General features: G+C 42.8%; 1 protein-coding gene across 3 annotated transcripts in view; it reads right to left on the bottom strand.

Annotated features, from left to right (window-relative positions):
- Positions 1-25,002, bottom strand: part of LOC124796444 (tRNA (uracil-5-)-methyltransferase homolog A-like) — an 89,886-nt gene extending 64,884 nt beyond the window's left edge. Inside the window, exons 1-3 of one of the 3 annotated variants that reach the window (XM_047260658.1) lie at positions 24,863-24,970; positions 23,812-23,982; positions 4,090-4,314 (exon numbers count right to left, since the gene is read on the bottom strand). In XM_047260658.1, coding sequence (XP_047116614.1) covers positions 4,090-4,311 — 222 coding nt within the window. In that variant the 5' untranslated portion in view covers positions 4,312-4,314; positions 23,812-23,982; positions 24,863-24,970. Of the gene's footprint in view, positions 1-4,089; positions 4,315-23,811; positions 23,983-24,862 lie in introns of all 3 variants that reach the window. The other 2 variants (XM_047260668.1, XM_047260647.1) reach the window with 2 other exon arrangements.
- Between the last annotated feature and the right edge of the window lie 574 nt (positions 25,003-25,576).

A 25,576-nucleotide genomic window follows, 5' to 3' on the forward strand; every position in this document is an offset into this window, starting at 1 on the left:
GCTACAAAAGCCATTCCTTGTCACACAGCAGTGAAAAGCTGTGCTAGTCATTTTCAGGAGCTGGTGCTGTTAGAAGTGCAAGTACATTGTTGTGGAAGCCACAGGTAGCCACCATAAGAGAAAGCGACTGCTGGAGATGTCAACATTAAAGCTGTGCCAGCCCATATACTTTGGCACATCAGTTAGAAAAGTTGCAACTAGTTAACACTCATTTTAACTGAGACATGGTTGCGCCTAAAAGTGCCAATACTTAAGTTAAATATAGCTTCCATTCACACACTGCAGAAGTACAAATGAAACTATATGATTCCAGAGAACTTTTCTAGTTTCAAACATCTATGATGTACATATATATGCAGACTGAAGCAACAAATGAAAATTTGAACCAATAACTGGATTTGTACCCAGGCCTCCCTGCTCACTAGGCAGATGCACTAACCACTATGCCATCCTGGCAACCGATTTGGCACAACTGCACGGACTACCCTAACACGCCTTCCTCCTCAATCCAAATTTCCATCCATGCCCCAGCCCACTTGGCATTTCCCCTAAACTCAAACAGCACTGCAGAAGCTCTCCAACTGTGCTGGAATAGCACTTCAGCATCAAACAACATGGGGGATCCTGCCTGGAACCCAGGTGAAGGTGCTTCAATCAAATGAAATTAAATGATTTCAGAGGCCTTCTCATAACTCACACATCTATGACATGCATATATGCAGGCTGGAGCGACACTGAAAATTTGTACCAAGGCTGGGCTTCGTACTAGGGGTCTATTGCTTACAAGGCGGATGTGCTAACCACTATGCCACGTTGGCGCACCACATCACACATCAGTACCATCATATACAAAATATATCAGTACATATTGTTTTATCGATACACCATAGATGTGATTTGAAAAGGTCTCTGAAACCATATAGTTCCATTTTATTGAAGCATTTATGTCTTGGTTTCATGCACCATCCCCAGTGTCATTCCATGCTGAGGTGCTATTCCAATACAGTTCGAGAGACTCTGCAATGCTGTTCGAGTTTAGGGGGTTGCTTAGTTGATCACACGTTCCACAGATCATTTGAATGATTCTTTTATCTAAATGATGTGGAGTGAGTCAGTTTACAGGATATGTACAGGCTATTAGTGTTAAGACTAATTAACACATGATCACTGATTCCTCCTTGTGGAACTACACTTAAATTTTTTTTTGTAACGGCTACCAGCTTTTGAGCAGAAATTCATCAATGGAATAGAAGGAGTTGTCCAGGAGAAATTATTTTGACTTAGATTTAAAGCTTACCTCGCTACCTGTCAGACATTTTAAGTTACTGGGCAAAGAATGAAAATTGTTTATTGCTTCAAACTGAAATCCTCTCTGAGCCACTGGCAGTTTTCAAAATGGATAATGAAGGTCATTTGTCCCTCTAGTGTTGTAGGTAGGGACATCACTGTTCTTCTCAAATTGTGAGTTATTATTTATGACTACTTTGATTATCGTGTACAGGTATTGTGATGGTGCAGTTAAAATGCCTAGCTCCTTAAAAAGGAACCTACATGATGTCCGTGGGTGAACACCACATATTATTCTTACTGCTTGCTTTTGTGCAATCAATACTTTCTTTCTAAGTGATGAGTTACCCCAGAAAATTATTTCATAAGAAATTATTTGAGTGGAAATATGAAATATATTTCAGGAAGTTAATTCATTGGTTTCCAAGATTAGCAATTGTATGAGGAGAAAAATTAGTTGACTTTAAGTGTTTTAGAAGCTCATAACATGTTTCTCCCAGTTCACGTTTTCATCAGTATGTGCACCCAAATTTTGGAACATTTAACACTGCTTACTTACTCTTGTTCATGCGCTACATCAATTGTGGGTATGACTATTTGTTGTACAATACTGAATATAGTGTGCTTTTTCAGAATTTAGGGAGAGTCCATTTTCTGAAAACTACTTCATAATTCTTTGGAAAACATCATTTACCACCTATTCTGTCATTTTCTCTCCAATGGGATTTGCTATAGCACTTGTATCATCTGAAAAAAGTACCAGTTCTGCATGTTGAATGTTAAGTTGAAGATCATTTACATATATAAGGAATAGGCATGGACCCAAAATTGAAACCTGTGAAAATCCGTTTGTAATTTTTCCCCAGTGACTAAAATTTGTTACTCTTCCAACATTGTTTGAATAATTTGGCACAACCTTTTGCATTCTGTTTGCCAAGCATGATTCAAACCGGCCGTGTGTAAAACCATCAGTTCCATAAAACTTGAGTTTTTCTAGGAGAGAATCATAATCTACACAATTGAAGAACTTGATGAGATCACAAAAAGTACCAACTGGTGATATATTATTATGTAAGGCTTATGCTAATTGATGGGTGAATAAATAGTATTCTCAGTCAGGCAAACTCTCCAGAATCCAAACTGTGATATGCTAAGCAAACTGTTTTCAAATGTGTGTTACTGGTCTTGAGTACATTACTTTTTATATTGTCACCTCTTTTATGAAGTGGTTTAACAACTGCATATTTTAACCTGCCTGTAAACATTCCCAGTGCCAATGCTGCATTGCATATATCACTAAGGACATTACTTATTAAGTTGTTACAACTTTTCAGAAATATGCTCAAAATTCCATCAACCCCATAAGAGCTTTTTTTATTTTTTAGAATTCTTATAATTGTATTAATTTCAATGGAGGAAGTTGGTGCTAACTTCTAGTTGCTTAAGGTTTTATGGAATGACATTTTAATATATCCTCCTGCTTCTTCAACTGAACCATTTAACCCTATATTTGCTGTTACATTTAGAAAGTGATTGTTAAAAGCTTGTGAAAATGTTGTCATTTAGTTTAATTGTTATGGAACCCTGTGCAGTGACTGGCTGTTCTGTTTGACACTGTCTTGTATAATTTTAATCTTATTATCTGCATTATTTATTTTTTTCAGGACATGCATACTTCTGGACATTTTAATGACTTTCTTTAAAATACTACATATTTTTTGTAGTATGCAAGTAATGTCAGATACTGACTTACTCTGGCCTTTACGTAAATTTCAATCTTCCTCTTACATGAGATTTTAATTCCCTTAGTTGCCTATGGCTTGTTTTTTATTGATCTTTTGGATAACTTTTCAGGAAAGCAACTTTCAAATACTCACAAATTTACTATGGAATAAACTGATTTTGACATTAGCATCTCCGTCGGCATATAACAAGTGGGCCGAGACATAAATGGGAATTTGGATTGAGGAGTGAGACATGCTAGTGTAGTCCGTATAGTTGTGTGAAGTCACTTGCCTGGGTGGTGTAGTAGTTAGCACAGGAGACTCAGGTTTGAGAAGCTCAATTAACTCCAGTTGCAGTCACTACACGAGAGGCGTCATGTGTCACAGAGACGGTTCCTGTCGAAGTAACCGTAATGTAAAACTCAGAATTTCTGTCATTTAAGGAATACCATGATAGTGCAAACAGAATTGCATCAGGCAGATTGTGCATGTAGTAGAACTATGCCAGACTGGACATGACAGGTGTCTGCAACTACACTACCCAGACAAATCAGCAGGTAGCTGAAATTCCAATGAAAAATGGACACAAAATTACATTAACAATTTCTCCATAATCACAAATGCTAACAATTTCTGAGTGTAATTAAAGATGCTCTAGAGATGAAAATATCTAATAACACAGTAGTTTGCAGCTGCATACAGCACTGGAGCACAAACACTGTGAGGTTCAAGTAGATGTGACAGATGTAGGACAAGACATCGCCTTATGCTGCAATGGACTGAGCACCATCCAACAACAACAACAACAACAACAACAACATAGCATTCAGTTACCATTTGACAACAACTGAGAATCACTCAGCTGCAAGCTTGTGGATCTATTAACCACTTGGTGTGGCTGAAGCCCAGGAACTGTTTTCTGAATCTAACTTTCTATTTTTGTTAACATTTTGGTGAGATTTTAAAATATGTACACATAATTTTCCTCCCATACGACCAAGACACTGGTTATAACCAATAACATAATTTACACCAAACACAAATAACAGGTAAATGTTTGAAGATTATCAAACCTTACACCAATTCCATAGTATTTAGGTAGTCCTCTAACTTCTATTTTGAACCTTTCAGAAGTAAACTCGTTTCTTTCCAGATATGCATATGGATTCAAAGGGATAACTGGAGCTGCTGCAACAACATTTTCACCATTGTTATTGTCATTATTTAAATTTGATGGTTGTTCCTCTTCCTGCTTGCCACCTGGTACATCTTCCAGAATGACATTTGTTTCCTCAGCCATAATCTAGAAGCAAAAAGTAAATGTTAAAATTAAAGATAATTTGACAGATACATTATAATAGTAATAAAATCACAAATATCGATAGAATATTCTGTACTGCATGAACTGAAGTTATTCTGTTGTGACCACTGCTGAAAAGAGCTCATATTTGCTGAAACCCAGCAAAAGTGTTTTGATAGAGACCACACAAATATTTTTTGTTTGTTATCAAAAGAAGCCATGGAAAATGGCACAATGTAGGGGCCACAGAGCACAGAGAGGTGTGTGGGGTGGGTGGTGGGTGGTGTGGGGTGGGGGGTGGGGGGGGAGTGGAAGAGTGGTTGGACACATCCAGGGGAGGGGTACCAGGAAGGGGATAGGTGTGCACTGGGAGGGGGGGGGGGGGGCGGTGGCATATGCATGCTATAGCTCATCAAGGGATTTATTCCAAAAGCTAGCAAGTCTTATTTCAATTTTGTGTGTGGTAGTCAATAACTTGACATTAGAGCTCTTTGATCAGTATGATAAGCAGTGCACTAATCTGAAGGGAATAAGACATACAGAAATAACGGGAAAAACCTAACACAAAACATACAACCTATAGCAAAAAAGCAGAATTGCAAAATAATGGCACAGTTCACACTAAATACAGGGTGTATAAAAAAGGATCATCTGATCTGGCAAGTCTATATTTCCAGAATTAATAAACATATACAATTTTTTTTTTTTTCATCAGTGGGAATGCAAAAAGTTTCCCCCCCCCCAATAGGTGTTCATTATGCTCCCTTGAGATGCACGGCATATGTCAATGCCATATTCAAATTGTTCCCACACTGCAGCGAGCATGTCTTCAGTTATAGGTTCCACAGTTGCTGTTATGCGATATCTCAGTTCATTTATTATTGTTGGTAATGTAGCCACATAAACAGAGTTTTTTATAAACCCCCTCAAGAAATCATATAAAGTCAGGTCCGGTGACCTTGGAGGCCAGTAATGTAAGACTGAATCATTTGGTCCATCATTCAGTAACCCTTTGATTTAAGGATTATCGGAATAGTTCATGCCATCATTTAATGCTTTGCGCTGTAGGGGATCCACACCACAACTAGTACAAAAGTCACGCTGAACACTTATTATTGATGTGCACTGCTCAAAACGTAGAACACGAAACACTTTCTGTTGTCCCAACACCATTTTTACTATAAATGAAGTGGCCACACACTGCTGCTACCTAGCGGGAACCATGTAAAACTCAAGAGTTTGCCCTTTCCAAAAGTACATTGTTCACACATGTATCTCAAATAACATAATATTTATGATTTTTTAAAAATTGGGTGATTCTTTTTGATACACCCCGTGTATTACTCTGTCTCAAACTGATTGACCCTTGCTGAGTAGAAATGTAAGCGCGGAAAAGCTACAATATACAAATCACTTCTTAGAAAATACACAAATATGGCTTATTGACAGGCAATTAATTTTAAGTATTTAATTATGTTTGAGAGAGGCTACAGGAGTGTGCAAGAGATGTTGAAACTGTTATACTTAAAAATGTTGTAGGAAAGTTCTTGTAGAATGTAAATAATTTAGGGTTAAAAGAGACGCATTGAGTCACTGATAGGCACAGCATAAAAGAAGGAAAACTTTCTATCTTTTGGAGTTACCCTTTGACAAGCTACATACAGTATGCAAACACACACACACACACACACACACACACACACACACACACACACACACACGACTGACTAGCTGGCACCACGTAGAGGCATAGGCGTGAGTATGCATGTGTGTGAAAGAATGTGTGCATGTACTTCAGCTCCTCACAGGATAACCCTGAAAGCTAGCAAGTTTTCCTTCTTTTGTGTGTGCCTATCACCAACTTAGTGCTTCTGCTTTTCAGTGCTCCTTTAATCCTAAGTATTTATTCTTATATTCATTTTAATACTATCATAGAGAATTGATGTCAATAGACAACATGTCCAATGTGACCACCACTTTGCTGCTGTTGCTGTTCAAGATGAACACTCATTTTCTGCACTTCTTGTGACAGATACCTTCATCTATAGTGTTGTACACTTCCACAACACGAGATCTGATATCCACTAGATTTTGTGGATGCTCACGGAAGACTTCTGATTTTAAATATCCCCACAAGAAAAAATTGCAGGGACTGATGCCGGGGATTTGATGTGGCCAAATTTGACCACACTTAGGACACTGAGGAAAGCAGTGAGAAAGTACTCTTTCACCAAATGTTTCATGCAGAAAGTCAAGAACAACATCGGTTGAGTGAGGGCAGGCTACATGCATAGACCACTGAATGTGCATTTGAAGTCAAATGGCATAAATTGCAGGAGGAACTAGTTCTGTAACATGCCCATGTACCATTCAGAACTGATAGTTTTGTCAAAAAAGAAAGGTCCAATTAATCTGTGGCTTGATATGGCAGCCCAAACAGACACTTTATGACTGTTACTGTCCATTTCATAAAATGTCACAGATGTACAGTAGCCCAAAATGTCACATTCTGTTGTTTGACCAATACATTAACATGGATGTACACCTCTACGGAGGACCAGATGTCATGCAGGACTCCTTCCACTTTCCTCTTCATAACCCAAGCAGCAAAATTATGCCTGTCTTCTTTCTACTAATCGAGAAGAATATGCAACTCTGTCATTTTGGAGGGAATAAATGAAGGTCTGAATTATGAATGTGCTGAATAGACTGATGTGAGATTCCAGGTTCAACTGTGGCTCCCCTTGTTGACTTATGGGGGCTGCATTGCATTGCCACTCTTACGGCTTTCATATTTTCAGGTCATCAGATTTGAGATACACATGGCTGCTTTGATTCTAACATTACATTATTTTCAAATTGCTGATGCAACCTAAAGACTGTGTTTTTGGCGGAAGCCCAGCTTGTGCTAAAATGTTGAAGCAAACATCTGTGTAATAATTACACTCTTTGTTTCTGCATATAAAAGAACTAACTTGGTTCTCTGTTGAGCAGTCCCTTTCCATTGTCTGCCATATTAATCACCTGAGCTGAGCTGAGCCATAGCAGACTCTTCAGGAACCACTGCATGTATGACTAGGGTTTACAAATATGTCACATTGACAGAATATCTATGAAATAAATATCAAATGGTTCATCTCGTGTGATACTCTATTTAATGCAGCTAGTCAGTGTGTTAGAACTTCAAGTTTAACACATATATTTAGGAACAACACAACAACACATATAAGTCACTGAGTAAGTTGACCTGTGTACAAGTCGGCATTCGATTAAACACTGAGTCTCAGTCTAGCGGCCGCTGCTCGGCTGGCCGCTTAGGTGGCGCAGCTGCTGCATGGCTGGCAGACAGCGCCGCACGTAGAGGACGTGCGTAATTGCGCGGCGGCACTTTGAATAATCAGCGAGTCACAACACTTTTCCCCCCTTTGAAATTGTTGCACTGGTCTTGATGGAGGTGTCCTGGAGATGGCTTACGTCCATAGGCGTTGTTTGACTCGCCGTAAAGTCTCAAGGAGGAGGCTTCCCGTACGGACGGAAGTGTCCCCGATGATAACGGGTCAAGATGACAGGAGACGTGGGCGATGTGTCGGCGTCCGTTGGAGGAGGAGGCGAGTAGATGTACTCTGACAGAGGATGATCCTCCGGTTCCTGCATGGGCACGTCTCCTGGTGGCGTCCGTTCTGGTGCTGGAATCGCTGCAAGCTGATCTGAATGACGCACTGCAACACCCGTGTCCGTCTGGATTTCATACAGGCGTCTGCCACGGTTTCGTAAGATGCGGCCCGGGCTCCATTTTGGCCGCCTGCCATATCCCCGTACCCAGACAAGGTCGTCGGCGGTGAACCGGCCAAGTGAAGGCACCTGCGGCCGTGAGGTGGGAGGCCGCAGAAGATGAAGGAGCGTGCGGGGCTGTCGGCCATGTAAGAGCTCAGCCGGGCTGTGATCGCCCATGGGGGTGAAACGGTAAGACGCCAGGAACTGGAGAAGCGGATCATCAGCAGCAGAAGAAGTCAGAAGTTTCCGCATTTGAGCCTTAAATGTGCGGACCAGCCGTTCAGCCTCACCGTTGGATTGTGGATGGAACGGCGGGGCCGTGACATGCGTAACGCCGTGACGAGCACAAAAATCCGCAAAGTCGGAAGAGACAAACTGCGGACCATTATCAGTAACAAGAGTAGAGGGGAGGCCTTCCAAAGAAAAAATGCGGGCGAGAGCACTGGTGGTTGCCGCGGTGGTAGGTGACGAGCAACGGACAATGAAAGGAAAGTTAGAGTAGGTGTCAATTACGAGGAGCCAATAAGTACCCAAAAAAGGTCCCGCAAAGTCGGCATGAACGCGCTCACAGGGCTTCTCAGGCGAAGGCCACGGTGACAAAGATGACTTCAGGGCGGCGGCCTGTGACGCACAAGGGCCGCAGGCAGCGACCATGTGTGCTATTTCAGAGTCGCCGCCAGCCAGTACACATGACGGCGCGCCAGAGATTTTGTGCGAGACACACCCCAGTGCCCCTGGTGAAGGAGGCGCAAGACCGAAGCACGCAAAGATGCAGGTACCACAACACGCGGCGAAGCATTGTCAGTGGAGAGGAGGATAACACCATCCCTAGCCGTGAGGCAGTAGCGCAAAGTGTAGTAGTTCCGCAACGGATCAGAAGTCTTAGCGGACGGGCGATCTGGCCAACCCTTCTGAATACAGCATAAAACCCGGGAGAGGGTAGGGTCAGAACCCGTAGCAGCCGCCAGCCTGTCCCCAGTGATGGGGAACCCGTCCACAACCTGCTGCTCGGCAACATCCAGGTGGAAACACAAAAGTTCGTCCCTGTCGAATGCCTGATCAGGACCCATGGGAAGGCGAGACAAAGCATCAGCATTCGCACGTTGAGCCGTTGGCCGGAAATGAATCTCATAATTGAAACGGGACAAGTAAAGAGCCCAACGCTGGAGGCAGTGTGCAGCCTTGTCGGGAAGTGACGTTGATGGATGAAACAAGGAAACAAGTGGTTTGTGATCCGTAACAAGATGAAATTTTGAGCCATAGAGAAAAACGCCAAACTTATGAAGAGCATAAATGATGGCCAAAGCTTCTTTCTCAATTTGAGAATACTTTTGTTGGGCATCCGTGAGCGTTTTGGAGGCATAAGCGATGGGTTGTTCCGAACCGTCAGAAAAACAGTGTGCAAGGACTGCACCGACCCCGTATTGAGAGGCGTCTGTGGCAAGAACAAGATGTTGGCCAGGTCGATAAGTAGCCAGGCACAGGGCCTGTTTCAGCATAGTCTTTAACTTCCGGAAAGCCGCGTCACATGACGCGGACCAGTGAAAAGGCACGTTTTTATCCAACAGGCGATGCAACGGCTGAGCCACCGACGCCGCAGATGGTAAAAACTTGTGATAGTATGCTATTTTCTCCAAGAAGGCCTGCAGTTCCTTAACAGACGTAGGGCGAGGAAGGGCATCGATCGCAGCGACAGTGTGTTGAAGCGGACGAATACCATCCCGAGAGATTTGAAACCCCAAGTACGTGATAGATGCCTGAAAAAAATTGTGATTTCTGAAGATTACACTTAAGACCGGCAGTCTGTAAGACATTAAAAAGTGTGCGGAGATTTTGAAGATGTTCTTCAGTGGTGGAGCCAGTGACAACAATGTCGTCCATATAATTGATACACCCAGGGACAGGGAGCAATAATTGTTCCAAGAATCGCTGAAAGAGAGCAGGGGCGCTAGCAACCCCGAATGGCAAGCGTTGGTATTGATAGAGGGCGAAAGGCGTGTTAAGGACCAGAAACTGCCGGGAAGCAGCGTCGAGAGGAAGTTGATGTTAAGCTTCTGACAGGTCAATTTTAGAAAAATACTGTCCTCCAGCAAGTTTAGTGAACAGTTCTTCAGGATGGGGCATAGGGTAAGTGTCGATGAGGCATTGAGCATTTACAGTGGCTTAGAAATCGCCACAGAGACGAATATCACCACTGGGCTTAGCAACTACAACGACAGGAGAGGACCACTCACTGGAAGTGACAGGAAGCAAGACCCCTGACGCAGTGAGACAATCCAACTCCCGTTTTACCCGATCACGAAGGGCCACAGGAATGGGCCGAGCCCAAAAAAACTTAGGCCGAGCAGTGGGTTTGAGCGTGATATGAGCTTCAAAGTCGGTCGCACGGCCTAAACCAGGAGAAAAAAGGGACGAAAATGTCGTCGACAAGGAATCCAGTTGAGCATAAGGAGTAGCATCAGAGACGATATTGACAGAGTCATCTATGGAGAACCCAAAAACAGGAAAGGCATCAAAACCAAAAAGATTTTCTGCGTTGCTCTGGTCAACCACAAATACGGGAACAGTGCGAACGACGGATGTTTAAGATACCTCAGCATTAAACTGTCCCAAGAGAGAAATCTTCTGTTTATTGTACGTCCGTAATTGCCGAGTGACAGGGGACAGGAGTGGAGAACCCAGCTGAAGATACGTCTGAGAATTAATGATAGTGGCGGCAGAACCGGTATCCACTTGCATGCGAACATCTCGACCAAGGATTTGGACAGTGAGGAATAACTTCCCTGAAAGGGAAGAACTGCAATTGACAGACAACACAGAATCAGAATCAGCGTCACGTTCATGTATGCGGTCGGATTTACAAACGGAAGACACATGACCTTTCTTTTTGCAATTGTGACACACAGCCCAACATTGGGGACAATCCTCGTGTGAATGTTTCGTAAAACACCGCGGACATGAAGGAAGTTGCCGGGGATTTTGTTGCAGTTTCGTAGTGGGTTGTTTACAGCTAGGCCGAAGCCGCGCGTGGGAGCGTACTGCGGCCACGTCGGCCGGCGAGGCCACGCCGCACGCGTCGTCAACAGCGCACAGAGGTTGTATTTCCCCGACATCACCCCACGCTTCTATTTGCGCCCCAGCGGCGCGAGAAATTTCAAAAGACTGCGCAATGGAGAGAACTTCATCTAGAGTCGGATTCGCCAACTGAGGGGCACATTGCCGAACTTCTTTGTCGGGCGTCGACCGGATAATAGCATCCCGGACCATGGAATCAGCATAGGATTCTTTGTGAACGTCAGTAACAAATTGACACTTTCGACTGAGGCTGTGAAGTTCGGCAGCCCAAGCGCGATAGGATTGATTCGGTTGTTTTTGACAACGATAAAAGGCAATACGAGAGGCTACCACATGCGTTTGCTTTTGAAAATAGACAGACAGAAGTGAGCACATTTCAGCAAAGGACAAAGACGCAGGATCCTTCAAAGGAGCCAATTGCGACAACAACCGATACATTTGAGGTGAAATCCAGGAAAGGAACAGAGACTTACATGGTTGTTCGTCCGTGACATGAAATGCCAAGAAGTGCTGTCGAAGACGTTTTTCATAATCAGACCAGTCTTCCACCGTCTCGTCGTAAGGTGGAAAAGGAGGTACAGCCAACGACGAGAAATGCCCCGCATTTGACGCCGCGACGAAATCGCGAATCGCCGCTGTTAGAAGCGTTTGCTGATCGCAAATCGCCGCCGTTAGAAGCGTTTGCTGTTCAAGGAGATTTTGCAAGAGTTGCTCGACAGTAGCCATGGAACCCTATGAGTCAACGGTGAAAAGGAAAAATCCACTACGTCGTCGCCAATTGTTAGAACTTCAAGTTTAACACACATATTTAGGAACAACACAACAACACATATAAGTCACTGAGTCAGTTGACCTGTGTACAAGTCGGCATTCGATTAAACACTGAGTCTCAGTCTAGCGGCCGCTGCTCGGCTGGCCGCTTAGGTGGCGCAGCTGCTGCATGGCTGGCAGACAGCGCCGCACGTAGAGGACGTGCGTAATTGCGCGGCGGCACTTTGAATAATCGGCGAGTCACAACACAGTGGTCACCAGCTGGTAAGTTTAAAAGGCTTTCAAATGCTTTTGCTAATATTTGTAGTTTTCAACTGTACACTATGCCTAATACACAAGTGTTCATTTCCAAATACAACAAATAAATTCAGCTGAAAAGTCACTCATGGTTCAGAAAAAGTGGGGAAAAAAATTACAATTTTATGTATGTAACGTGTTTGCCCGAACCAGTTTCATTTCCTGTGAGAGATGCAAAGGTCGGCAAAATGCTCTAAATGATCAGAAATGTATAATTCCCCACTTCACAAAATATACAAATGTAGTATCCTATAGCAATATTATCAGTGACTCATAATTAGAATCTGCAACTCAAACAAATATCTAGGTGTGGATAATTAGGCATTGTTGGAGGAAAAGCAGGTGTCAGGCATTTGTTCATTGGAAGGTTACTCTGAAAAGGCAATCAAAGCAATCAATATACAAAGGACATTGCTTACAAAACACCTTGTGCGACTCACCCTAGAATATTACTTAAAAAAGAGAGACCTGCACCAAATGGGACTAACAGAAGATACTGAATGTATAAAAAGAAGGGCAGCATGAATTGTCACAGGTATGTTTGACCCATGGAAGAATGTCGTGAAAATGCTGAAAACGCTGTACAACCAGGTGCTCGAAAATAGATGCTAACTACCAATAAAGATCTATTGACAAACCTTAAATAGTCAGAATCGAGAGATGAATCTAGGAATATACTAGGAGCTGCTACATATTATTTCCATCAGCTGCCCAGATGAACATCAGATTCATTACAGTGTGTACAGTCATTTGAGCAGTGATTCTCCCTACTCTCCACACACAAATGTAATGGGAAGTGACCTTAATATGGGAATGGTTTGCAGAATATACTCGTAGATGTGGATGTGGTGTGTTCCTTACAAGAACTGCCGGCTATCATGTGCATTCATTTCTTAGAATCCTAGATGGAAACGTATACATCTGTAGGAATGTAACACTACATAACTTAATTAAATAATCACTAAAAAGTTGAGGACTTATGAGTGGGAAGGTTGGGTACTAGTGCAATGAACAATAATGACAAACAACAGGTTTTTTTTTCCAAATAATTAAATTACTGCAGAGAGCACTGAAATGATCTCACAAATTAATAGTTCTTAGTGTTAGTTACTTGCTGATATGATGACACCAAATAAACAAGCAGCATAATGGGGTGAGGCTAGAATAGTGCCCTAGTGTTTGTTCGATCAAAAAACAAATGACTACACATGTTCCACATGAAATGGGATATGGAACACAGTTACTAACAAGTAGCTATGTATTCACCAGCATAAACACGACTTTGCCAACATGAGGTGAAGAACTGATGCCTCTCATAAGAGAAATGGCCAGGGTGAGATCCAAAGGATTGGAACACACTTAACTCATGAGTGTACTGGCCATGACAAGTGGGAGCTCGAATCTCAGCCAGTCCCCAAGTGAGCACATGTGACCGTGAGTCGAGGGGAATGTCTTGAGGCATGAAGCACCGATTTATATACTGAGCTGTGTTGCTGGTGTAAAGACAATGCAGCATCGGCAAGTCTCAATACTTTGCACCAAGTGTCAAAGATACAAAGTACACAGTCACATCGCATGACTGTCACAGTCTGTGAAAGGGGCCAAACTCTGATGATGTCGTTGCAAAGGGAAGATCAGAACTGAGAATGAGGTTAGCCCAGAGGAAGCCTAGTTAGAGGTGGAGCTATTGTATTGGTCCCAGAAGCCAGTGACCATAAGAGATGGGTGTCCACCACATGACAGGGCAGAATCACAGACTTTGGGTGGAAGTAAGTGCATGTCACTGCATTAACACAGCTGCATAAAGCTAGGTGCATATGGAATGGAGCTGGACTGCCAAGACCAGTGTATGGTGAAGGGGCTGCCACACAGCTTGCCCCCCCCCCCCCCCCTCAACTCCCTCTCCACAAGAGGTAAGTGTGGAAGAGGAATGCGATGGCCACAACGAAGACTGGTGCCAATGGACTACTGTTGTACACGCAATGAGGCTGGCGACAGCAGCATCTATTTTAGCTGGTGGCGACTTCAATCATCCCACAATCAACCAGGAAAATTACAGTTTTGTTAGTGGTAGGCATGATAAGACATTCTGTGAAACATTACTAAATGCCTTCTCTGAAAAACACTTAGAATATATAGACAGAAATCCTACTCATGATGGAAATATATTGGATCTAATGGCAAGAACAGGCATCATCTCTTTGAGGATGTCCACATCAAAACTGGTATCAGTGACCATGATACAGTTGTCGCAACAATAATTATCAGAGCACAAAGGACAACTAAAACAAGCAGAAAGATTTATATGTTCAGTAAACTAGAAAAAAAAAATCAGTAGTCATATCTCAATGAGGAACTTAAAACTTTCAGCACAGGGCAGGAGTATGTAGAGGAACTCCGGCTAACATTTTTTAAAGAATAACGGACCATGCAGTGGGTAGACATATATCCAGTAGAATAGTTCATAATGGGAGGGACCCCCCATATATACAGTTGCTGTGAAGGATCTACTAAAGAAACAGAGATTACTGCATAATAGGCGTAAAATAAAGAACAGAGCTATGGATAAAGACATACTGAACGAAACGTGTTTGGTTGTCAAGAGAGCAATGAGAGCAATGTGTGAAGCCTTCAGTGATTGCCGTTGCAGAATATTGACAAATGATGTTCCACAAAACCCAAAGACATTCTTGTCATATGTAAGGGCTGTTAGTGGAATCAAATTTAGTGTCCAGTCCCTAGCAAATGAGACAGGAACTGAAATTGAGGTTAGCAAAGCAAAAGCTGAGCTGCTAAACTCTGTTTTCAAATGTTCCTTTACAAAGGATGACCCAGGAGAACTGCCCCAATTTAATCCTCTTGCCACTGAAAAGATGAGTGAAATAAGTATTAGTGTCAGCAGTGTTGAGAAACAGCTGAAATCATTAAAATTGAACAAAGTACCAAAGCCCAATGGAATCCCTATCAGATTCTGTATTGAATTTGCACCTGTCTTAGCTGCTCTTTTAACTATAATCTAGTTTAGATCCCTTGAGCAGAAAACCACGCCCAGTTCTCGGAAAAAAGCATGGGTCACACCCAACTACAAGAAGGGTCACAGAAGTTATCCACAAAACTACTGTCCAGTATCCCTGACATCGATTTGTCGTACAATATTAAAACTTATTCTGGGCTCAAACATAATGTGGTACCTTGAACAGAATGACCATCTCCCTGCCAAACAGCATGGTTTCCAAAAACACTAATCATGTGAAACACAACTCACACTTTTGACACACGGTATACCGAAAGCTTTGGATCCAGGCAGGTAGGCAGATGCAGTGTTTCTTGATTTCTGAAAAGCATTTGCCCAGTACCACACCTACATTTATTATGAAAAATGTGATCATATGTGGTACCAAGTGAAATATGTGACTGGATTGAGGACTTTTTGGTGGGGAGGACACAGCATGTTATCTTGGATTGAGTGTCATTGTCAGATGTAGAAATAACTTTGGGTGTGCTCCAGGGAAGTGTGATCGGACCTTTGCTGTTCATGTCATATGTTAGTGACCTCGCAGACAGTATTAATAGTGGCCTGAGACTTTTTGCAGATGATGCACTTATCTATAATGAAGTATTGTCTGAAGGAAGCTGCATAAATATTCTGTCAGATCTTGATAACATCTCAAAATGGTGCAAAGACTGAAACTTTGCTTTACATGTTCAAAATATATATCTAGGCATAACACTTTGTGAGAATATGAAATTGAATGATCACATAGGCTCAGTCATGGATAAAGCATTGTGATTAGCACTGCAGAATACTGATAAATGATCTTCCACAAAACCCAAAGACATTCTGGTCATATGTAAAGGCTGTTAGTAGATTTTCTTGCGATAGTTTATGTCTCTTCAAGAGTCTGTCAGGTCAGTTTCTCCACATTCCTGTAACTTTCTCCCACTGACCAAACAAGCTGTTTGTTCACTGGGATGTACCCTGCCATACACTCCATAGTGGTTTGCGGAGTATAGGTGTGGACATGTGTCAGCTGGTGGCACATGGGATGAGGAGTGACGAGCTGGCCTGGCCAGCGTTGTTGACAGGTGTTGGGTCAGGGGCAGATAGAATACTGAGGAAGTGCAATCAGTCTACAAAGTATATTACTTACAAATCACTCATGTGACTGATTCTAGAACATTGCTCAAGTGTGTGAGACCCATACCAGATAGGAATAACAGGGGATATTGAACATATATACAGAAGGGCAGCACAGATGAATGGTCACAAGTTTGTTTGATCGGTGGGAGAGTGTTACAGGAATGTGGAGAAACTGACTGACAGATTCTTGAAGCTAGATATAAACCATCCCAAGAAAGTCTACTAATAAAGTTTCAAGAACTGGCTTTAAATGACTCTAGGAAATACAGGGTGTATCAAAAAAATGTATACACACTTTGAACTGTCATAGACAATTTACTTCCTGTTCTACAAGGTTAAATATCTGTGAGAAAGTAATGTTATGTTTCTTCAACAGGTGGCAGCAGTGGCAAGGAAGTAACTGCAACATGGCAGATGTGTGTTTGAGCTTTGAAGCGTGGAAGCACATGATTAAGTGGTACTGGAAGTTTGAGAATGTAGCTGCAGTTCGAAGACAGTGGAGAAGTGAGTATGGTACAGAACCACCTTCAAGGTTAACAATTACGCGTCTACGAGACAAATTCGAAATGCATGGAACAGTGTGTGATGTGCATAAAGGTCGATCAGGGCGACCTTGTACAGCTACAAGTGATGATTCCACAACTGCGGTCTTGGAACTGTTACAGTGTTTGCCTCAAAAATCTTCAAGGCAAGCGGCACGTGAGAGTAACGTAAGTGCTAGTAGTGTGCTACGCATTCTGAATAAAGGCAAGTTTCGTGTGTACATTCCAAGGCTGGTGCAAAAGCTAAATGAAGACAATCCAGATCGAAGGTTAGAATTCTGTGAATGGGTTCCAGAGATGGTGAAATGTGAACCAGGATTTATGGGTAGCATAATTTGGTCGGATGAAGCCCAATTCAAACTCAATGGAACTGTCAATAGGCACAATTGTGCGTACTGGGCTGAAGATAATCCTCAAAATTACAGTTGAAAAGTGAATTTTCCTGGTGTAAATGTGTGGTGTGGTTTGTCTGCAAGGAGACTCACTGGGCCTTTCCACATTGAAGGTACTGTTACTGGAGAAACGTACCCAACAATGCTTGCTGACTCCATATTCCCTGCCATTTGTGCATTATACGGTAATGATGAGTTTTATTTCCAACAAGATGGCGCCCCGCCACATATCATAAGGACATACGAGCATACCTGGATCACAATGTGCCAGGCCAGTGGATAGGACGCAGGGGACCAATCGAGTTTCCTGCACGTTCTCCAGACCTTCTTATGTGGCACAGTAAAAGATGAGGTGTACAAACGTAAACCATGTAACCTGGACATACTTTGGAATGAGATTTAGGCGGTGCGCGCCGAAATCGAATTGGACACTTTGGTACGATGTACGGAATCAGTGGTGACTAGTACTCAGAAATTTATTGATGCTGAAGGCCACCAGTTTGAACATTAATCACATTTGCAAAGTACATTTATTTTTCCAATTGGACTTTAAGCTTTCCATTTCCAGAAATTTAACATTGTAGAACAGGAAATAAATTTTCTATGACACTTCAAAGTGTGTATACATTTTTTTGACGCACCCTGTATACTACAACCCCATACATATCGTTCACATAGGGATCACGAGGATAAGATTACAATAGTTACTGCATGCACAGAGGCTATCAAACAATTTTTTCCCATGCTCCATATGTGAATGGAATGGAAAGAAACCCCAATCATTGCTACACTGGGCTGCACCACACCATACACTCCATAGTGGTTTGTAGAGTATAGGTGTAGACATGTGTCAGCTGGTGGCACATGGGATGAGGTGTGCCAAGCTGGCCCGGCCAGCATTGTTCACAGCTGCTGGATCAGGGGCAGCTCCATCATGGCTTGGTGGGTTTCCAGCTGTGCCCTCCGCAGTGGTGTGGTAGGCTGGCATCTCAGGGGGATTGGCAGAGGGGCGCGTTGGGCAGTGTCAGCAGTGGTTCGAGAGTTGGCAGCAACGGGCATCTGCAGTGTATTGATAATAATGGTGGGGGGGGGGGGGGGGGGGGGGGAGGAGGGATGAGTGTTGTGAGGTCAGACAGCATATTGCTGAGCTTCAGTCTACTGATCGAGGAGCTGGTAGAAGTGCCTCGAAGATGTAGTGTGAGCATCTTGGAGACCCGCTACAGGACCTGGCGGAAACCACAGTACTGTGGGAAAAGCACGGGCCAGTAAGCATCAATATACAGTATGATGAGGATGGGTGAGGTGAGGTCATTGTGAAAAAATGTCCTGTGTTCACCATAGCTCTGGGATAGGAGGGGTCACAGGCAAGCCATGCAGTCCTGCAAACCAGTGACGAAATAATGCGCGTTGTCACCTGTGATCAGATGGCAGGATCTGGGAAGTCAATTGGCATGGCGAGTAGCTGGACGTAGACAAGGTCAATGGATGATATCTCCAGATAGGCCTTGTGAGTGACACGGAAGCCAAGAAGCAGCAGAGGCAGTGCAGCAGCCCACCTACTGCTGTGGCAGGCAAGGGCTGTCTCCATGTACGGTGCAGCAATTCCATCATGCTGTTGGCAGCTCAATGTCAAGTGCTGGTCAGACCTGCAAGGATCCACTAGCACACGAAAGATAGATATTTGTGCCCTCGGCCTCTTGTGATATGGTAAGGGCAGCTGAAACAGGCAATCAATGTGAGGATGAAGGAGGCAGCTACTGGGGCAGTGGTGACATTGGGTATTGGTGTTGCCTCAGGGCAGTTGGTGAATCTGTCCATCACGGTGAGAAGTTAGTTGGAGGAAGGTAGAAGGCCAATGATGTCCATGTGAATGTGGGCAAAACTCTGCCTGACATTGGTAAGGAGCCAAAGTGTGTGTTGGGAGAAGGGAGGGGGCTATGTGGCAGTTGACCTTGGTGTACAGACAGGTGAGGTAGATACAGGGCTATTGTCTCGACCCTGGTAGCCAGTGACAGTAGCACATGGGTGTATGTTCACATGGCAGAATTGAGAGCTTTGGGGAGAAGTACGGGATGAAGAAAGAAACTCACTGCATTAGCAAACGTCTGTAGCAAGAAGGAACAGGGCTGGCCTGCTAAGAATGATGGGCGGTTTAGGGATGCCATACATCCTTCACTTAATGTGTAAAGATATGGATAACCAGGAGGTTCTGGTCCCCTTTGTCTGCAGGTACATTTACAAAGTGGTCTGAACAGGTAGATGTGAAAGTTCTTACATAGGTTACGAAAAAAGTGCCTTCTAGATCTCACAGGTTCAACATCAATAAACATATTGGTTAGAAAAGTGAATCTGCAACACACTGTCAGCTGCGTACACTACTGGTCATTAAAATTGCTACACCAAGAAGAAATGCAGATGATAAACGGGTATTCATTGGACAAATATATTATACTAGAATTGATATGTGATTACATGTTCACGCAATTTGGGTGCATAGATCCTGAGAAATCAGTACCCAGAACAACCACGTCTGGCCATAATAACGGCCTTGATACGCCTGGGCATTGAGTCGGAGCTTGGATGGTGTTACAGGTACAGCTGCCCATGCAGATTCAACACACTACCACAGTTCATCAAGAGTAGTGACTGGCGTATTGTGACGAGCCAGTTGCTCGGCCACCATTGACCAGATGTTTTCAATTGGTGAGAGATCTGGATGTGCTGCCCAGCACAGCAGTCGAACATTTTCTGTATCCAGAAAGGCCGTACAGGACCTGCAACATGCGGTTGTGCATTATCCTGCTGAAATGTAGGGTTTCGCAGGGATCAAATGAGGGGTAGAGCCACGGGTCGTAACACATCTGAAATGTAACGTCCACTGTTCAAAGTGCCGTCAATGCGAACAAGAGGTGACCGGGGATGTGTAACCAATGGCACTCCATACCATCACGCCGGGTGGTACACCAGTATGGTGATGACGAATACACGCTTCCAATGTGCATTCACCGCGATGTCGCCAAACACGGATGCGACCATCATGATGCTGTAAACAGAACCTGGATTCATCCAAAAAAATAACGTTTTGCCATTCGTGCACCCAGGTTCATCATTGAGTACACTGTCTGTTGTGTATTGGCAGGAGACCAACCCACTAAATTTAGGGGAAGCCGAAAGGCACGCGTTTTAGCTCACGCAGGCTGGTGTGAAGTCTGGAACAGGACAAGGAAATTAGAACTTAGAAAAACGGACGCAGATGGTGGAATACTTAACTTTAATCCATTAATGTTGAACGTAGCTCTTGTCTGTACATTATTTACAATATCAATAGCAACTGATAATGGCGCCTTGCTAGGTCGTAGCAAATGACGTAGCTGAAGGCTATGCTAACTATCGTCTCGGCAAATGAGAGCGTATTTTGTCAGTGAACCATCGCTAGCAAAGTCGGCTGTACAACTGGGGCGAGTGCTAGGAAGTCTCTCTAGACCTGCCGTGTGGCGGCGCTCGGTCTGCAATCACTGATAGTGGCGACACGTGGGTCCGACGTATACTAACGGACCGCGGCCGATTTAAAGGCTACCACCTAGCAAGTGTGGTGTCTGGCGGTGACACCACACCATCGCAGATGGTCCTGTCTGTGATGCAGCGTAAAGGGTAACCACAGCCATAGTCTCCGAGCTGATTGTCCATGCTGCTGCAAACGTCGTCGAACTGTTCGTGCAGATGGTTGTTGTCTTGCAAACGTCCCCATCTGTTGTCTCAGGGATCGAGACATGGCTGCACGATCCGTTACAGCCATGCGGATAAGATGCCTGTCATCTCGACTGCTAGTGTTACGAGGCCGTTGGGATCCAGTACGGCGTTCCGTATTACCCTCCTGAACCCACCGATTCCATATTCTGCTAACAGTCATTGGATCTCGACCAACGCGAGCAGCAATGTCGCAATACGATAAACCACAATCGCGATAGTGTACAATCTGACCTTTATCAAAGTCGGAAACATGATGGTACGAATTTCTCCTCCTTACACGAGGCATCACAACAACATTTCACCAGGTAACACCGGTCAACTGCTGTTTGTGTATGAGAAATCAGTTGGAAACTTTCCTCATGTTAGCACGTTGTAGGTGTCAGCACCAGCACCAATCTTGTGTGAATGCTCTGAAAAGCTAATCATTTGCATATCACAGCATCTTCTTCCTGTCGGTTAAATTTCGTGTCTGTAGCACGTCATCTTTGAGGTGTAGCAATTTTAATGGCCAGTAGTGTAACTGACAGTGTTCTAATACTTAGATATAATAGAGTAAATAGATCCCAAAGTTGTAGTGGATACACACGAAAAAAAGCTTGAAATGTCTGTTTAAAATCATAAGCAGGAGTAGCAAAATTCTCTGTTCATTCAGTTTCAAAAGCAGATGACTTCTTTTGGCAGAACAGATTCATTGATTGTGCCAAGCTTTGCACCCAAAATTAGAAAAGTAGTACCACAACGATTTAACACAACAGACATATTTTCTGTTGGAGTAAGCTGACAGATCTGAGTGAGTATGAAGACTGAAAATTATATGGAGCCCACAAGTTTTGATCATTTCATCAGATGTACCATCTACATCGAGATTATTAGAGGAGGAGGACAAGCTCTGAATGCTTTAAGGATGGAGAAGGAAAATGGCTGTGACCTTTCAAAGGAATCATCCTGGTACATGCCTGAAGCAATTTAGGGAAATCAGAGAAAACCCAAATCTGGAGACTGATCTGAACTGTCATTGTCCCAAATATGAGTCCAGTACGCTCACCACTGTGCCACCTTGCTCGATCATTCAATCAGAGGGATTCTTCACAGGAATTAAACATGCTCCACTGTTAAAAGCTGTATTCTGAAAAGAAATTAATTGGAAGGAGCAACCAAGCTTTGGATGACCCAATGGGTCAATGGAAGCATCCGATTCCATCAGTCTGCTTTGACTCATGACGTAAGGGTGTTGTGGTGTGTGACGTCATTACAGCACAGTGTTTATGAGTTGGTTGTTGTAGAAATCGTCTTCTTGTGTTTCATGGTGCCCTCTGGTGGTGGTGGGCGTGCTGAGTACAATGTGTTGTATTGCGTTCATTTGAGCCTTGGTGTTGGATGTGTGAAGCCGTTGGCAGTGTTTGTAACTCCAAATGTAAGGTTTGGAAATTTTTTCAAAGAGTTATCAATTTTTTAGTTTACGTGTTTGGCATTTTCATTAGGTGTTATTGGCTTGTTTGTACTGTGGTAAGACGTTTAATTTGTGCGCATGTGTGGCCAACCTAGTTTCCAGTGCCAGAATTTGTTGGTGGTAATTAATGTTGTTTCTTTTTTTTTTTTTTTTTTTTTTTTTTTGTCTCTTCTTCTTGAGTTGTGGTGTTTTGAGCATTTATGGTGTATTGAATGTGTTTTAAGTTATGTAGGGATGTTTGATTTGTGGATTTTTGAGGTTGGGATTTTGGTTTCATTTTTCGTACTTGTAGGTGTTGGTTTTTTGGTATCAATAGCTGTGGCTAGCCTATGTAGGTCACCGGAAATGATCGATTCCCATTTTCATAGTTGTAGGTGTTGCTGTTTTGGTATCATCATCTGTGGTACACCTATATAGGTCAAGGGAAATGTCAGATTCCAATTCTCGTAATTTTATTTGTAGGTATTGGTGTTTTGGTATCGTCACCTGTGGGTGACCTATGTAGGTCAAGGGAAGTGTCGGAATCCTTGATATTGGAGAGGAATGTTGTAATTTTTCTTTTCTTTTCGTTCATCATTTTGTATGTTGGGATCATGTTTTTTCTTTTCAAACTTGTTCTCACCCTAAAACCACAATTTCCCGCAGTTGTCCCATTAGTTTATATTTTTGGAGGGAGATGTTATTGTCTTATTTATACGTATTTTCGTGTTTGTTGCCGTGCGTATGTAGTGACGTCATAGGTGCCATATTGAAGACACTTAGAATAGACATTTCCGCCATATTGATGACGTCATGGGTCAAAGCAGATGGGTGGAATCGGGCACTTCTGTAATCCCAACCCAACTATTGTCCTTCAACTACAGCAGTGTGTGTCAATCTCAGTTCAGCTAGAGTCCAGCAGTAGAATGACCCAGTGGAGATTGTACGGCAAAGTCCTCACAATCATGATGCTGCCCACAAGCCATTAATCACATGAACGAAACTTAAAACTTCCGGGCTAATAGGCCGTGGCCAATGTATAAAACCCTCCCCTGACGTTTCGTCTCCGACTGCCAGAGACATCAGGGGAGAGTTTTATACATTGACCACTGCCTGTCAGGCTGGAAGTTTTAAGTGAAGACAATACCGGTTGTGAAAGCCTACATTGTATTATCACATGAATGAAAATACAAAGTCAAGTATAATTACAGAGTTGTCCAAAAAATGCAATTGTTGGTCTACGTCTTTGACCGAAGACATTTTTATGGAGTGATGTCTCAGTCAGATGTGCAAATGTTAACCTGAAGATAACTAGGAAATGGTATTTACCTGAGTGTGTTGTAGCACCAGTGAAGTATGGTGGAGGTAACAATTTTCTTCCCTCCTTTGTGCTCTGATCAGTATACCTTACTAGAAAGTCATGCAGTCCACAGTCTCAGCAAATTTCCACAAGTACCAAAGAAGATAAAAAATACTTAAAGACACAGCCTGCTAAATAATCTGGACAATTAAATGAACAAGAGTAAAAACAATAACGAAAATTCTCAGATTTCGTAAGTACACCTAAAGTTTCAGATCACAGCATGGAATGGTTAGCCTACACATATTATACTTCAAGGAGATTAAAAATCATATCACTAAGCATGTAACAGAACTCTACAAATTAATTACATCAAATTAGTAACTTTGAATTACTGTTACGAACAGCTAATGTTTCTAGCTTTAAATAAAGTACAATTATTAAACATGTCAAGAGTAGAAGTAATTTGACATTTTAAATGCAGCCAAATCAAACTATATAAGACACAGGTGCCTGAAATTATCTTTCCACATTATGGCAGAAGGCTGTACAAATAAGTTCGCCCAAAATGTTTATCAGCTGATCAACAAACAAGCCATTTTCGACATTTTCAAACCAAAAACCATTCCATTTAGGCCTAGTCTTTGTCATAAATAAATAATGACTCATGATACATTACATTGATTGTCATTTCCGTAAATTCCATTAAAATACGGTAACGGTAGTCCTTAGATTAAGAAAAACGACAAAAAATTAGATTATGACTGGACTCGGAGCTTTGCATTCACTGATCCACGCTGGAGCGTATGCGTTCTAAAATTTTTAATGGTACCATAATGCATGTGATAGCGCCTTGAAAATGATTTAGTAATTTCTGGGAGGGCAGTTATCATAGGCGATGATATTCTTATATAGTTAGATGCTACACATAATATGTTCAAGTCTGCTGTGGCATGCACAGCAGGTACTGTTGAATAATAAAGCATCGCACGATAATGGCTATGGCCCCGAAAGTGCAGTAGTGTCCATATAACGCACGATTTACCGATAAATAAAGAGCCTTATAACATGTCAACACACCTTTTCCAAACCAAAACATTCACCTCTTACCACGCTGACAATCCCGAAATAAACAAACAATTCCAAAGACTTTCACACACATATCATTGGTGCCAACTCTTTGAAGCAAACTTGTATATCTCTTAGCTGAGCATCCACAGGCATGAATAAATTACACGTGCAACGTCCCTCCCTTCCCCCGCACAGAGCAACTAACCTTATTATGTTTAAAAATTACTTATTTCAAAGCGCATGAAGTGTTACAGCCCACCATCTTCTTGTTTTCCTTTTGTTTTGCAAAGACAAAAATAATTAGTCACGTTCGATGACACAAATGCACAGTCCATAGTTCTATGCACCATGCACGTTTACGTTGGCTATGGACGACTTCTATTGAATGTTGGCTCGCTTTGGCGCTGTCTCATAACCTGAGAACCCGCAAAAGAAAACTGCAGGTGCAGCTCACCTCTGGCTGTTGGCGTAAGGTGAAGAAGTACCTGTGGGCAAAACCACAGGACAAATGAAAATGTAAAGTTGTTGTGGAGTGCAATACTTCCTTTTTCAAGTGGAAAAAAGTTTCCTGGAAAAAGCAAACGGAGAACAAAGTCTAGTACAGAAAATATAGAACAGAGATCAAGTGTATTAGAGCAAATATGGTAGAAATGAGTTTCCACTATGTCTAAATATTTTCTGCAGAGTGCTCAACTTACATGATCTAAAAATCAGATTTCAGCT

Source organism: Schistocerca piceifrons, chromosome 1 (assembly GCF_021461385.2).
Source record: "Schistocerca piceifrons isolate TAMUIC-IGC-003096 chromosome 1, iqSchPice1.1, whole genome shotgun sequence".
Classification (NCBI taxonomy): domain Eukaryota; kingdom Metazoa; phylum Arthropoda; class Insecta; order Orthoptera; family Acrididae; genus Schistocerca; species Schistocerca piceifrons.